The 14,104-nt window shown below is 40.2% G+C and overlaps 2 protein-coding genes across 3 annotated transcripts; both read left to right on the top strand.

The window, feature by feature from the left end:
- Positions 1-281: 281 nt before the first annotated feature.
- On the top strand, positions 282-2,260 carry med20 (mediator complex subunit 20). Its single transcript, XM_084734106.1, has 4 exons — positions 282-419; positions 666-811; positions 1,512-1,765; positions 1,850-2,260. Exons 1-4 carry the CDS (start codon positions 406-408, stop codon positions 2,069-2,071), a joined length of 636 nt encoding a protein of 211 aa, XP_084590232.1. The 5' UTR covers positions 282-405; the 3' UTR covers positions 2,072-2,260.
- A 1,142-nt stretch (positions 2,261-3,402) lies between these two features.
- usp49 (ubiquitin specific peptidase 49) lies at positions 3,403-13,386 on the top strand. 2 transcript variants are annotated; one of them, XM_084734070.1, is made up of 7 exons: positions 3,403-3,937; positions 6,320-6,442; positions 6,619-8,105; positions 9,828-10,035; positions 10,820-10,928; positions 11,675-11,880; positions 11,968-13,386. In XM_084734070.1, exons 3-7 carry the CDS (start codon positions 6,684-6,686, stop codon positions 12,069-12,071), a joined length of 2,049 nt encoding a protein of 682 aa, XP_084590196.1. In that variant the 5' UTR covers positions 3,403-3,937; positions 6,320-6,442; positions 6,619-6,683; the 3' UTR covers positions 12,072-13,386. The 2 variants fall into 2 exon arrangements, with proteins under 2 accessions (XP_084590196.1, XP_084590188.1); XM_084734062.1 differs by having other exon boundaries at positions 9,828-10,068.
- The last annotated feature ends 718 nt before the right edge of the window (positions 13,387-14,104 follow it).

The following is a 14,104-nucleotide window of genomic DNA, read 5'->3' as shown; positions in this document are numbered from 1 at the left end:
CTTTTTATGGGTGATATATGAATATCCAGCATCACCGTCACTGATGGTTAAGAATGTCCCTTGGTTGTTTAAAATGCCAAATACTCTTATTTAAGGCCATATCTAGATGGGAGCCCTAGAGTTTCTAAACTCTCGCGAGATTTGTCCTTATGATTTCTTAATTGTGCGTGTTATACGAATTAATTATGTTTTGAAATGACGCTACGATCTATGTTGATTTAGCAAGAAAAAAAAAACTTGGTTAGGTTTAGGGAAAGATTATGATTTGGGTTAGAATCATCACTCTCGCGAGACCTTTCATGGGTCTGGGGTTACCTTCTAGACACGACTCACCTTTCACCCGGAAGTATTCAATCGATAGATAGACAGAACAAAAAACAGAAAATAATTGGAGCCAAAACATCAATGGGGGTCACTTGGTGAGATGATTTTTAACTGTATTAAAAGCTGGACAATATTTGGATCGTTATTTCCATAAATTACATTTAGCTTAATCTTCAGCACCTCTCTTTAACCTTAGCATATTTTTTATCAATTAGCACCGCTCAGTTTCATTCACACGATGTTCTACAGAACAGGGAACAGTTCTGATAACGTTACATGCTCGTGGTAACTAAAAAGCAGATGTTACTCCTCTGTAAGTCTTGTTTTTTTGTGTGTCATAGTGTGTGCCAGGTGCCTGTGGCTGAGGGGAAGAGTGTGCAGCAGACAGTGGATCTGCTGCACAAGAAACTGGAGCAGCTGGGTGCTGTTAAGCAAGGCAGCTTCTGTGTAGACTGTGAAACTTACCATGCAACAGGAAATGTCAGCGGTAATATTTCAATCTTCTTTCAAACTTCTTCTCTGAGCAACGTATTTCATCTCGTTATGATACATTGTTTAAGAACATTAGAAGACAGTAAATCTTTTCATTACAGTCATATTTCTCTGTCTCATCATACTTGGGGATAGATGGCTGATAAATAATGCTGCTATTGAAACAAAAGTCATGTATAATTTCATTATTACGTGCACATTACAATCTAAAATCCATGGTTATGTTAGCCAGTAACATGTTGTTTTAGATTGATCTTTTAATCAATTCATCAAATAGAAAAATACAGTCAGTACCAAAATGAGATGATAATGCCTTTAAAGCGACAAGCCTGCATTTAAATGTGACAATACATATGTAAGAAATGGTCAAAATATTTTTTCAATATCTTATAGTAGTAGCAGCACTGTATGTAGTGTTGTAACAAGTATTTACATGTACATGGACATAGAGGTGGGTGATCTGCCACCGAAAAAATATCACAGACTACTTTAATCGAAATCATGATCTATGATTTAAATTGCTGTCTTTTAATTTCTTTTCAGTTGCTTGCATGGAAAGCCTCATCCTGTAAACTACAGTGTTGTACAAAAAGTGTTGTGAAAATAATGAAGAGCCAAAACTTCACGAAGGTGCAGTGCTTGAACTCTTTTTTTACTTGACATGTCTGACGGTGATTATTCTCTTTCTGTTACAGGTCAGCCCTCCAAGCTCTTATATGTGATGCACAATTCTGAAACTCCCCTGAGCTGCCTGGCCCTGTTTGAGGGCGGCCCCTGCCTGATAGCCGACGCAAACTTTGACGTTCTCATGGTGAAGCTAAAAAGTCACTTCCAAAATGCCAAGGGACACAAGGTGGAGTGTCGTGGAGCAAGATACCGCTACTGTGACTTCTTGATAAAAGTGGGTACTGTGACAATGAGCTCCAGTGCCAGAGGGATCTCAGTAGAGGTATGTCTTAAATTAATATTAGTAAGAGTGGAAATGTTACATGTTCCCACTGTGACAGCATTAACTGTTGGTGTGTTTCCTCAGGTGGAGTACTGTCCCTGTGTGGTTCCAGGGGACTGCTGGAACCTCATGAAGGAGTTCATGCAGTCTTTTCTTAGCTCCAGCGTTCCTGAACTGCCATCTGTGTTTGCTGCCAAGCCTGAAGGACTCTTTGCACCAGCAGACTCTGTTGACACCATGACTCAGTACCTCGAGTTGTTCAACAAACTTCGGAAACTTCAGATCCCAGGAAGCAACGTGCGTTGAATTTGTCAGCGGCAATGGAGAAATCTATTTTTTATGTTTGTATTGATGTTGCTCTAATCCTGGTCCTGTGGATCAGCATGGTGTCCAGACATTTTTGAAAGCCTGGAGGTTTTTTATGTTAATTTTGGCATTATAATAAGCTATTTGATGAAAGCATCTTGTATTAAAGAGACCTAAAGGAAAACATTAGCCAGAGCCTCTGTGTTTCTTTTATAATCATACACACATACTTTAGATGTCCTCTCGGTGAGGTTGTAATCTTCTCTAGAGTTGTGTAGATCTAGATTATGAACACATAATTGATAGTTTTCCTATTGGTTTATCCTATTAGATTTCCTGTAATGGGTGGTGGCTTACATTTAATTAGTTAATAAAGTTTTGAACAGGAAAAACATTGAAGAAAAACATCACTGAAGTACCCACAGGGATGTCTCTGTGCATCTGTGCAGAGACCTGAGGACCTCAGTCTGATGGATTACATTACGGAGACTTTTTCATGGTAGAGAGTTTAACTTGTTGCAATAAAACACAGTTAACTTGACTGAGGTCTCAGCTAAATTTAAAAAGTAAATAAGAAGCAGACGTTTTTACTTTTTTAAACCCAGAGGTGTTACTAACAAGATTAACAATGTCACAGTAAACCATGACAACAGCTAATTGGAATTTGGCCATCACTGATTTTATTATTTACACCTGTGCCTCCTCCTGAGAGACATCAAAATGTTTTCCATGAAAAATAACAAGTAAGTCTCATCAGGCAAAATAAATGGAAACACCTGTGGAGATGGATCTTGGAGACTGTTTTAATTCATCAATAATACTCATCTACTAATGTAATATACAACTCGGGACTAAGGACTTTTATGTATGTGTACATTACATTATTGCTATTTCAGCTTAAAGGATCTGGATAGTTGCTCCACTGCTGGTGGTCAATATGTCCACTGTGAGGAAGGTCTGCAAGCTGTTTGACAGCTGGAGACAATTACAGGGAAGAAAGTGTGAACAAATGAATGAAAATAACTGGCACAAATGTACACAGGAGGACCTCCACAGTGCTTCTACAAAGTACTGAATCATGGATCTGAAAGTTAATACAATTTTTCACAAATGTGTTTAAAGAATTTAAAAAAAAACAACAACAACAATAAATTGTGTGGAAAAAGTGTGGGAGTCTGTTTCCCACTTTAAAATAATGACATAATATCTAAAAATCATGACTAGTACCTTAAAATAATGACTCATTTATTCTAAAATAATAACTTGGTATCTTAAAATAAAGACTTAATATCTCAAAATAATGATCCAGTATCTAAAATATTGGACAGTATTTCTTCTTCTTTTTTAAAATCACATTTGGCATATCTTTTACAAACAGCAGCCAAATGCTGAATTACTACTTGGCACCAGTTTCACTCTGTATCAACCTGAATCAAAATCATATGCAATAATGGAGGCCACAAGTCTAGATTTAAAAAACCCTTCACGTGACAGCTTCACATTCAGCTAATACTGTGCTTGAAAGCTCCACATCCCCGAATGCATTTTATCAGATTAGCACAAACCAGCTGACACATGGCGAACACGGGGCTTTCGGGGACACTGGGGTCAGATGCCCGGGGTTTGCAGTCTAGCCTCGGTCGGTTATTGTTCCATGTGGCCTCGGTGGGTGGACGGACCATTGGACGGTCCATCCTGCTGCCTGTTGTTCAGCTACTCCGCCAATGAGCGCCGGGCTGGCGCTCAGTCCCGGTCCAATGAGAGCAGCAGGGTCTGGGCTCGGATCGAGAGTTGGGTTGTTCAATCTGTGAAGGAGGAGGACAACAATCAGCCGGATGGATACATGGATGGATGTTGTTGGCGATGGTAACGTTACCCAGCTTTTCCATTATCAGATGTTACATTAATGTAGTAACGAGCACAGACGAGGCCCGGCGTTAATTCGCCCTCCATTAACCGGCTTTCTGTGATCAAAGTCACCACCGGGGAGTTTTTTTAACGGTTAACGGCGCAGCTCGCTAGCGAGCTAAGCTGTAATAGATAGTTAACGTTAGCCAGCGACCAACAACAACCGTTAACCGTTAACTTCGATTGTCCTCAGCAAACGCGTTAGCATTGGAGCTAACGCTAGCTGCTATAGCAAGCTAATAACATAAATGTTAGCTACTTGGTGCCAAGCGTATCATCTATGTTTAACAAAGTATTATTATTGTGTAAGACAGCAAAATGCTAGGTAGCGCTAATCCTGAGTAGAGCTGCTGTAGCTAGCAGCGGTTAGCCGTCTTAGCTAACTTATTGCTCGCAGAGCTGCTGCCTCAGAGCAACAAAGTTGTTGGATGTTCCTGGAGAGTGGCTCTCTGACTGCTCTTTGTTCTGGCTGAACATGGTGATGGAGGGGTAGCTTAGCATGGCGACAGGAGCCAGCCAGCCTGATCCAGACTACAGGCTTTGAAACACAGACTCATACAGCTACAGAGATATATTATAACATTTATGAATATCAGCATTCACATGCGTTACTACTCACTTCAAATATCACCGCGTCAATAGCACAACATAACACCTACTGGATATGCAAGTATAAAGAAACCAGTTGCACCGACTTGAAAGTTATTGGTGTGTTTTCAATAAAATCTTTAGTTTTAAAAGGAGTGGATGATTTACACAAAGAGGGAAAACAAAAAGCAGGCAAAATGGTGTAGCACAGCGCTGATACTGGTGAGGCAAACAATTACATGGATTAACCACATAATTTAAATGGACAGACAGCCATTCTCCTTCATGTCATCACTCTGCTTCTCATTTTGCTCGTTTAACAGCTTTAGGTATTGTCTCTGCTATGGAAATGAACTCATTCTAATATGTTTGAATAAGAGGGTCATATTTTTAAAATCAGAGTTTATCATTCCAGTACCAATGTATAAATGCACCAAAACAAATACTTTATTTTAACTTCTGTAATTACCTATGAACTGTACTATTAATCCCATCTAATGTCGAATCAAGTTTATTTCTAACACACAGTATTATGCGAGATAGTGTCTCAAAAGGGCTTTACATGCCCACAGTTTCACTGGTGTACCATCCACAACAAGCTCTCTGTGAAAACTAGGGCTACATGATGCAGTAAAAAAATCATACTGCAATTATTTTCATAGATATTGCGATTGTGATATGATCCATGATTAGTGGAAGAGATCCTTTTTGCATCACAGTGTTAATTTTCACTCATCATAATGATGTGAAACACCAGATTTGTATTCTAAAGAATCTCTGCAGCACCACTGTACTTCATTATAATGCTGGTTTGTCACACATTGCTCCTTTATCTTTAAACTGCAGCCTATACTGTGATTTTGATCATATTTTAATTAATTGTATGGTCCTACTAAAAACCCTTAGGCATGTACAGGAAGAAATGTATGAAACCATCTAACATTTATCACATGGTTTCATAGTGTAAGCTATATCCTGTTATGATATGTAAAGTCAAAAGCAAAATCACAGTCAAAATGTGACACCCTATCTTGTGTAAGAGTTTTGAAGTCACATTCAGTTCAGGATCTTGTATTGTTTTTCAATATGTTCATGTTAGAAAATACACATTTTGACAGACACTGTAAACTTAAAGCTAGCGTTGGCAGTTTATTTTTGCCTTCATTGGGCAAAAATCCCATAATAACTTTTAAGCATTATGTAATTCAAGTAGTGTGAGAGAAAGCTAGACTTGTGGTCCTCGTCCTGGCTCTGTTTTCAAGCTTTAGAAAATCAGCCCTTGACAGGAGACTTTGACCCATCACAGGCTGGTAAGATAGTTAATTGTTAATTCTCATTCCCAAAATGTCAGTATTTGATGACTTGGGAATAAAACTCAACAATCAACCATCTTTCTCCAGAAGTGCTTTTGTACCTTTAAACCATGTCTTATTTTCACTGTTGAACAGGAATTAATATTATTCCACTCAAGTGAATAGCCAATCAAAGTGTGTCTTTGGGAACTTTTGTTGGGCATACTTGAAGTGGAGAAATGTGTAGTTTTGTGGTGACTGGTATTCTCAGCGAATGCTTTATTTGTATTGTTTGTAAATTGTTATTGATTAGTTATTGATGTAGTAATTGATTTTTCCAGCTTTGGTGCATTGTGTCATTATTTAATTGAAAATCTGTTATACAAAGAGACAGCTTTTGTGTAACCAGACTCCTTATGCAACTATGTATTACAAATTTAATTTCGTCACTGTTTCTCAGAACATTCCTGTTGGTGCTGACAGTGAGAGTGGACATGGGTGATCAAGGTGAACAATGCTGTTGAGTTCTCTGCAGATGTTGTGATGTATTGTCCCAAACCTGATCGAGCAAACTACTTTTACAGTAAGTACAACTTTTTAATTTTTGCCACTTTCTATACATTATAGTATGTATATGCTCATTAATCTGAATCCTGCTGATAATGGCCTCCATAATAAATATAACATATGTAGCAGTCCTTTCACTGGATTGTATGATCTTAATCTTGTTTTGTTTTATCCCTCTACATCTCACCTCAGAATGAGTTGCAGCTTGGTTACAGGACGTGTGTCCTATCACTGAGGCCACATGTGTATCAGGAGAGATGGATCGTTGTAAGCACGTGGGACGCCTTCGTCTTGGCCACGACCATTCCATCCTCAATCCACAGAAATGGCACTGTGTCGACTGCAGCACCACCGATTCAGTGTGGGCCTGCCTCAAGTGCTCCCATGTGGCCTGTGGACGTTTCATGGAGGAGCACTCACTCAAACACTTTCAGGAGTCACACCACCCACTGGCCATGGAGGTGCGTGAGCTGGACGTCTTCTGTTTTGCCTGTGGAGACTATGTACTCAATGATAATGCAGAGGGTGACCTCAAACTCCTCAGAGGGGCGCTCTCTACCGTTCGCAGCCCAGGTAGACGCTCGCTACGCTCCTCGACTGCAGGGGACTGCACCCCCTGGGTTGGGGAAGCTGGGCCGCAGCCCTCCATGCAGCTAGCCCTGCGTCACAGGAGGAAAGCACTTCTGGGGAAGATGTTCCAGATGTGGCTCAGCAAACATCAGGACCTGCAGAATCAGCGTAAAGAGAAACTTGAGGAAGCTAGAAGACAAAAGAAAGAGGTGAAAAGGAGACTCATGGAAGAGCTTGGCAACGTTCCTCCCAGAAAGAGTGCTAGGCTTCTTACTCAGGCGCCACGTTCAACCATCACACTCATTCCTCGCAAATTTCGCGACCCACCAGAACGCCTACCTCCTCCTCCTGCTCCTCTTCCCCCTAAGAAGCCTTCCCTCCTAACCCTGTCCCGAAAGGCTCCTCAGAATGGCAGAGCTGCTAAACTGAGGAGGTACTACTCCACGCACACGGTAACCCGCCGGAGACTCGCTCCAGGTGTCACTGGTCTGCGCAACTTGGGGAACACATGCTACATGAACTCAATATTGCAAGTGCTGAGCCACCTGCAGAAATTCAGGGAGTGTTTTCTCACTTTGGACCTGTGTGAGACTGAGGAGCTGCTGGCCAAGACCAATCACTCCCAAGGGATGAAGGGTGTGACAGGAGGGGTAGTCAGCAGTGGTAACACTGCACTGCCAGGATGCCCTCTTGGACGCATGGGGAAGGCAGGCAGTTGGAATTTGCCTGTGGGCAAAAAAGAAAGCACCCCACCTTCCCCGCAGGCTGCAGAGTTGGTCCAGCCTAAGGAGCCCCGCTGCTCCACCCGCCAGCAGATGTCTCTGTGCCATGAGTTGCATACACTTTTCAGGGTCATGTGGTCAGGCCGGTGGTCTTTAGTGTCTCCCTTCGCCATGCTGCACTCGGTGTGGAACCTCATCCCAGCTTTCCGTGGGTACGACCAGCAGGACGCTCAGGAGTTCCTGTGTGAGCTGCTGGACAAGGTGCAGCAGGAACTGGACACAGAGGGGTCCAAACGCAGGATAGTTATCCCCATCACAAAGAGGAAGCTGTCCAAGCAAGTGCTAAAGGTTCTTAACACCATCTTTCATGGGCAGCTACTCAGCCAGGTGAGACTGTCAACACTTCACATCTATGCCCCAAATTATTCAGTGTTAAACTTACAGTACTTGCATGTATTGCACAAAACACTGTCATAATCAGTAATTGCAATACAGACTGCTAATTAATAAATCAGTTCACCAACTATTCCAATAATCGATTAATCATTAGTCATTTTTGAAAAAGTACCCAGCTTGCAGTATCTGGAATGTGAATTATTTCTGGTTGCTTTATTCCTCTATGATTGTAAACTGAGTATCTTTATATTTTGGACAGACAAGACATTTGAAGTCGTCCCCTTGGGCTTTGGGAAACACTGATCAACATATTCACAATTTTTTGCATTTTTATGGACAAAACAGATAATCGATTAATCAAGAAAATGACAGATAATTGATAATGAAAATAATTGTTAGTTGTAGCCCTAACCTACTCTCAGAGGCCCTTGACCCAAACCTGCCTTTAAACTCAGTGAAACCAAGTCATTTCAGAATGAGATGTGAGTGAAGACAAAAAAAAAAAAAGGAATTTGTTTTAAATTTTGTATATCACTTGAAAAGAGGCTTGCAGGATGCTACATCCTGATATAGAATGTAATAAAAGTATAATAATAGTGTAATTACAAAACAGTGTATTCCACAGTGTTAGACTGGTTATTAATATTGAATATTCCTCCATCCCTACAACAATAAGCAAACTTTGACTTTTAAAATATTCTAATACTCTGATATTTTCTTTTTACCAAAAAATTTTTGGATGCTTGTTGTACTGTCTTAATAGATTCACTTAAATTCCTAAAATTAAGACTTGAGGACACATTTGGACAAAATCAAAAATTGCGACAAAAACATCAGTCCTCTCACACATTTCAGTTGGGGTAGTCTGTTCAGGAATGCTAAAAAAAATGCAGCGGTATCCAGTATTACAGTGGTATTTGTAAACTTGTGTAAAGCGGCTCAACTGACTGTACTATAGTACTCCCTCAACGTAGGCAGAGCTGATCAACATAGTGACCCTATTCCCACAGCTGTGAATGACACACACACACACACACACACACACAGGAGCTCTGGTCTGGTCTGAGAAGCTGCTGTTTTCATTCACTGACAAACTCAATCCCACACTGTCACTGATGCTGCTCATTTCTCGCCAGACCAACAACTTCACAGCTTTTCATCCACTCAGGGCGCATTCATCATCACTTACTGCCACCATAGACAGAAAGTAATCTGTCACTCACGATGAAATGCTACTCTGACCAGTAGTAGTCTGTAGTGTTTGTTAGCTTACCTTTATCATCGGCACTAAATCCAAAATAATCCTGAACAGAAACATTTTTCCTCTTTTTTTGTGGTCTTGTAACTTTAGCCCACAGACACTAATTTTGTCTGTTCAGCTGTGCTGCTGTGCAGAGACTGACCCCTAGTGGTGCAAGCTATGCACTACAATACAGCATCTCCCATCAGTTTAATAGAAAGAGGAGTGTCTATATTTAGGACAGTATTGAAAATCATACCATCAGGATTTCTTAATACCCTGGTATACTATAATACCTTTATACTGCCCAAGCCTAATTGTCACACAACCCACACAACCCTGCAGCTAATCGCTGTGATGCATGATTGTGTCTGAATACAGCCAAAGACTGTGTGTCCTCAACAAATATCACAACTACTTACTACCGGAGTTCTCATGTGTTTTTCTTCTCTTCTTGACGTGTGTTTTTTTAGGTGACGTGTCTGTCCTGTAAGCACAAGTCTAACACAGTTGAGCCATTCTGGGATTTGTCTCTGGAGTTTCCTGAGCGATACCACAGCATAGGCAAAGGCTCAGGCTCCACAGCTTACCAGCGCAGCTGCACCCTCACTGAGATGCTGTCCAAGTTTACGGAGATGGAGGCTCTTGAAGGCAGCATCTACGCCTGTAACCACTGCAACAGTCAGTACAATGTTTCATACAACACAAAGCATAGTAAGCAGTTTTTGGAAGTGGATCAGTCTGAATTCATTCTGGATGCCCACCCACAATTTAACATAATTTAAATGCATTAGATCTTAAAATCTGATTCTGCCTTAAGCTGTACAAACCAATTTAAAAAAAAATCGAATTCTGGCTTTCTTTATAATTCTGTATTCCACGCATTTTTGCAAATAGAGTTCCATCAGAAAAGGAAATGGGACTTTGAATGCTGAAGACATCAGTGCCTGCACAAATTTAGTTTGAAAGACAATAAAAAAAATTGAAGAAATTACTTTTGAAGTAAATAAAGTTACAAAATAGAATTTTGAAATAGCATTTTACTGAGATTGTCTTGAAGATTTAAGTTCAGATTTAAGTTTCACAGTTAAAGAAATGTCTAAATCAGGCCTCAGCAATTTAAGCAGTTAGTTTAAGTCATGAAGCTTGTGTTTGACTGAGAGGCAGTGCCTCTAGCAGTGGGCCAGCACTTCTCTTAGTAACTGTGTAGGGGCTGAGGACAGTGACTCGGTGGTGGAGTGAGGAGTGTTAGTCCACTGCTGAAAGCATCAGTGGAGGCAGTGACTTGAAAACTAGGCCAGCTGCCCTTGTGAAAGCCATACAAAATGTTTTCTTGATTTACAAAGCCTGATATATTGTAGGAAAGTTCTTCAACTCTGCACCAAACAAGGCCCTACATCTATCATTATGTATTTTAATTTATTTGTGGAATAACATACTATGTCATTGTTTTGTGGTTTGACAGAAAGAAGACGGAAATCATCCCACAAACCCTTAGTTCTGTCAGAGGCATGTAAGCAGCTTCTGATCTACCGTTTACCTCAGGTTCTACGGCTGCACCTCAAACGCTTCAGGCAAGTTTCTCATCAGGATGATTTTCTTATAGTTTTAATTTCAAATCAAATAAGCATATATGACAGTTTGAGAAACCCACTCTTGTTTATAGTTGTTATTTTGTAGCTGTAAGCATAGTGCTTAAAGGGTAATTCTGGTATTCATAAACCTGGGCCCTAGTTTTGCATACACGATACTGAGGTCTAAATGACCGATGGGTACAAAAAGAAACTTTTCGAGTCAAGTAGCTTGTTTCAACCATCGTAGACACAAAACAGGCTGCAATGGCTGCGATGTAATCCTTGGGGAAAAATGTGTTTGTCAAAGTATGTCCAAGATTGTTGTTCTAAATGTCTGTCAACATTGTAGACTTAGACCGTTTTGATAAAGAGTAGGATCCTTTTATTTAATCAAAAAACTCTGTTATATCTCTCTGTTTAAGCCCACCAGACTCCATTGTTGCTTGTCTGCTGTGACCTTGATTGATTAGTTAGTTTATTTGTATTGTTGTGTGACTTTGCCTCCAAACTAACCTTTTAAAACAAGTCACTGTTTCGTGGCTGCTGCCTGGGGCAATCTATTAGACCAGTTCCAAAACTTTTAGTAGTATTGTTTATATTAGTCATTTAAATTCCAAAATATGTTAAAAATTGGAGCCAGGTTAAAAAAAAAAAACCTGGAATTGTCTTTTGAGTACAGGAGAGTTCATTTGTATCATGAAGCTTGTGAATCCTTGTGACACTAACCACTCCCTGTTGTACGGCAGATGGTCAGGGCGGAACCATAGGGAGAAAATCGGCGTCCATGTGGCCTTTGACCAAGTTCTGAACATCAAACCGTACTGCTGCACAGGCTCAGGTCACTCTGTACACAGAGGAGGCTACACCTACGATCTGTCTGCTGTAGTTATGCATCATGGGAAAGGCTTTGGCTCAGGGCACTACACCGCATACTGCTACAACACAGAAGGAGGTGAGAAAGAGGCTGGATTCAGATCAACCTATAAAGCACCTTTGTTCTGCTGCTGCATATTTAACCTTGTTTTTGTCGTCTCCTCAGGTTTCTGGGTCCACTGTAATGACTCTGAGATGAAGGTTTGCAGTGTGGAGGAAGTGTGCAACACTCAGGCCTATATTCTCTTCTATACCCAGAGGTCTGCTTAGGTACCTCTCGCTGTGATGTCGACCTGTACGCGGCAAACTAAAGGCTGCATTTATGAAAATGTTCTCTGATGTTTTCCCAGATGTCATTATAACAATCACTTTAAAACGATTTACTAAAAAAAGATAGCAATGAGGGCAGTAGGACAGCCACAATCATGAGTTGAGGTGAAAATTTTAGCAGCATAATGCAGATGAGAAAGATGATAATGATATATATACTATAATGTTGCCAAGGAAAATAAGTGAATTTGATTTAAAATGTTCTAGTGGACATCTCTGGATTATGTTCGACTTTAACTAAAAAGAAGAAGAAATCAAAAACCTTTTCATAAATGAGGCCACAGGTTTCTCAGCCTGTGGGACCAGCATATTGGTGAATGGCCTGAAGACTGTGGGAGCAGGTCTGACTCTGTCCTGCTGAACACTGAGTTGTGTGTCCATGTTGTCAAAAAAAAAAACAAAAAAAAAAACAATCGGGCTCATGTCTGTTGAGTCTGGACCAACCAGGCGCTCTCCTGAGACAGCATTTTACATTCAAAGGCAACACGGATTCTGGATTTTGAAACATTTTTTATCACAATAATGTCGTTCATGTGCGTTTTATAATGTAACTACATTTGATGCCAATACACAAAATATTATAAGAGGTACATGATTCAACATCATTGTATAGTTCCACTTGAATGAAAGTGAATCTAGTGACAGAAGTAACTGAACTCCAGACTCTGTGTTGCCTCCTGTTCAGCTTTTTTAATTGTTGTGAAATGTCACTTCTGGAAACTTTGAATACTCATCCCTGTGTGTCGTTTGTATTTCATCATGTCCTCTCCTCAAGTGTACTGCTATGACTGGATACTGTGTCCTGCACTCTCAGTGAACAGGAATGTTTTTTTTTTTGTTCTAGGTTTTGTTTTGTTTTTTGTTTTGTTTTGTTTTGTTATTATTTTTTCGTAGTCATTCTATGTTTCACCTTCCATGAAAAGAAGCAAAAAGTTATGAGTTTCAGACACTTTGATTGATGATGATGAGTGATGATGGAAAGCTGCACTTTTGAGGAGGGGCTAATATTGTTGGTCCTATCTTTGTGATTGTTCATCTTTTAGCTCCTGTTTCTTCTTTAAATGGCAGCTCCCCCTGTGGTGTAACGGTTAGACTAGTCTGAGCCCAGGTCGGAGACACTGCACCTGTGTTCTAAAGGGACAGTTCAGATCTTTCTTTAAACTGGGGTTGTATGAGGTACTTGTACACAGTCGGTGTGTTACCTACAGTAGATGGCAACTACCAGCTGGCATGCCCTGAGTTTGGAGAAGCAGCAGGAGTACCCATTTAGAAAGCTAAGTAATGTCGTGCTGTGGACAGGGTCAGCAGCAAAACATATTTTAGCCACTTAAAAAAGGTAAAAAAATATAAAATTAATATCAGTGTACGCTATATTTAGAATATTTTCACAACTTTTCTGTGTCATCAGACAGCCTTTTCAGACAGGAAACCACGGTGAAATAAGCCAAATATTGCTCCCTCACTCAACCAGACTCCATTTTGAATGCTGGTTTACCACTACTTTGATCGGTTAGTTTGTGTTATTATGTGACTTAAGTGAATCTGAACTCACCTTTGACAGCATAACACAAACCAACTAACTAGTCCAGTTAGTAGCAGAGCAGCACCTCTCGTGTTCTGTGTGGTAAAATGACTATTTTTGCCAAAGGAGCAGCACTCAAAATTAAGGGTCCATGAGAATAAAAAAAAAACAAAAAACAAAACACCTGGGACAGAGATATGGTGAGAGATATGATCATTATATAAACATTGCAGGAAATTTCCAAATAGGGGTTATTTGGATAAAATGTGCACATATTCATAATCTTAACGGTTACAAGCTGCACCATATTAGCCGTGCTTTCTTACATGTCCTCAAAGCACAGTATATGAAAGTGTCTCAATAGTAATTGCACTGTTAAAATGTATGTAATTGTGTACACTCTGTTGTACTTGTCTTAAAGAAAGGTTTAATGAGCAGTAATTTCAGAATG

Source organism: Lutjanus erythropterus, chromosome 2 (genome assembly GCF_056507025.1).
Source record: "Lutjanus erythropterus isolate fLutEry1 chromosome 2, fLutEry1.hap2, whole genome shotgun sequence".
Taxonomy (NCBI): domain Eukaryota; kingdom Metazoa; phylum Chordata; class Actinopteri; order Lutjaniformes; family Lutjanidae; genus Lutjanus; species Lutjanus erythropterus.
The sequence above is the reverse complement of the archived record's forward strand: the minus strand, read 5'-3'. Positions and strand labels throughout refer to the sequence as shown.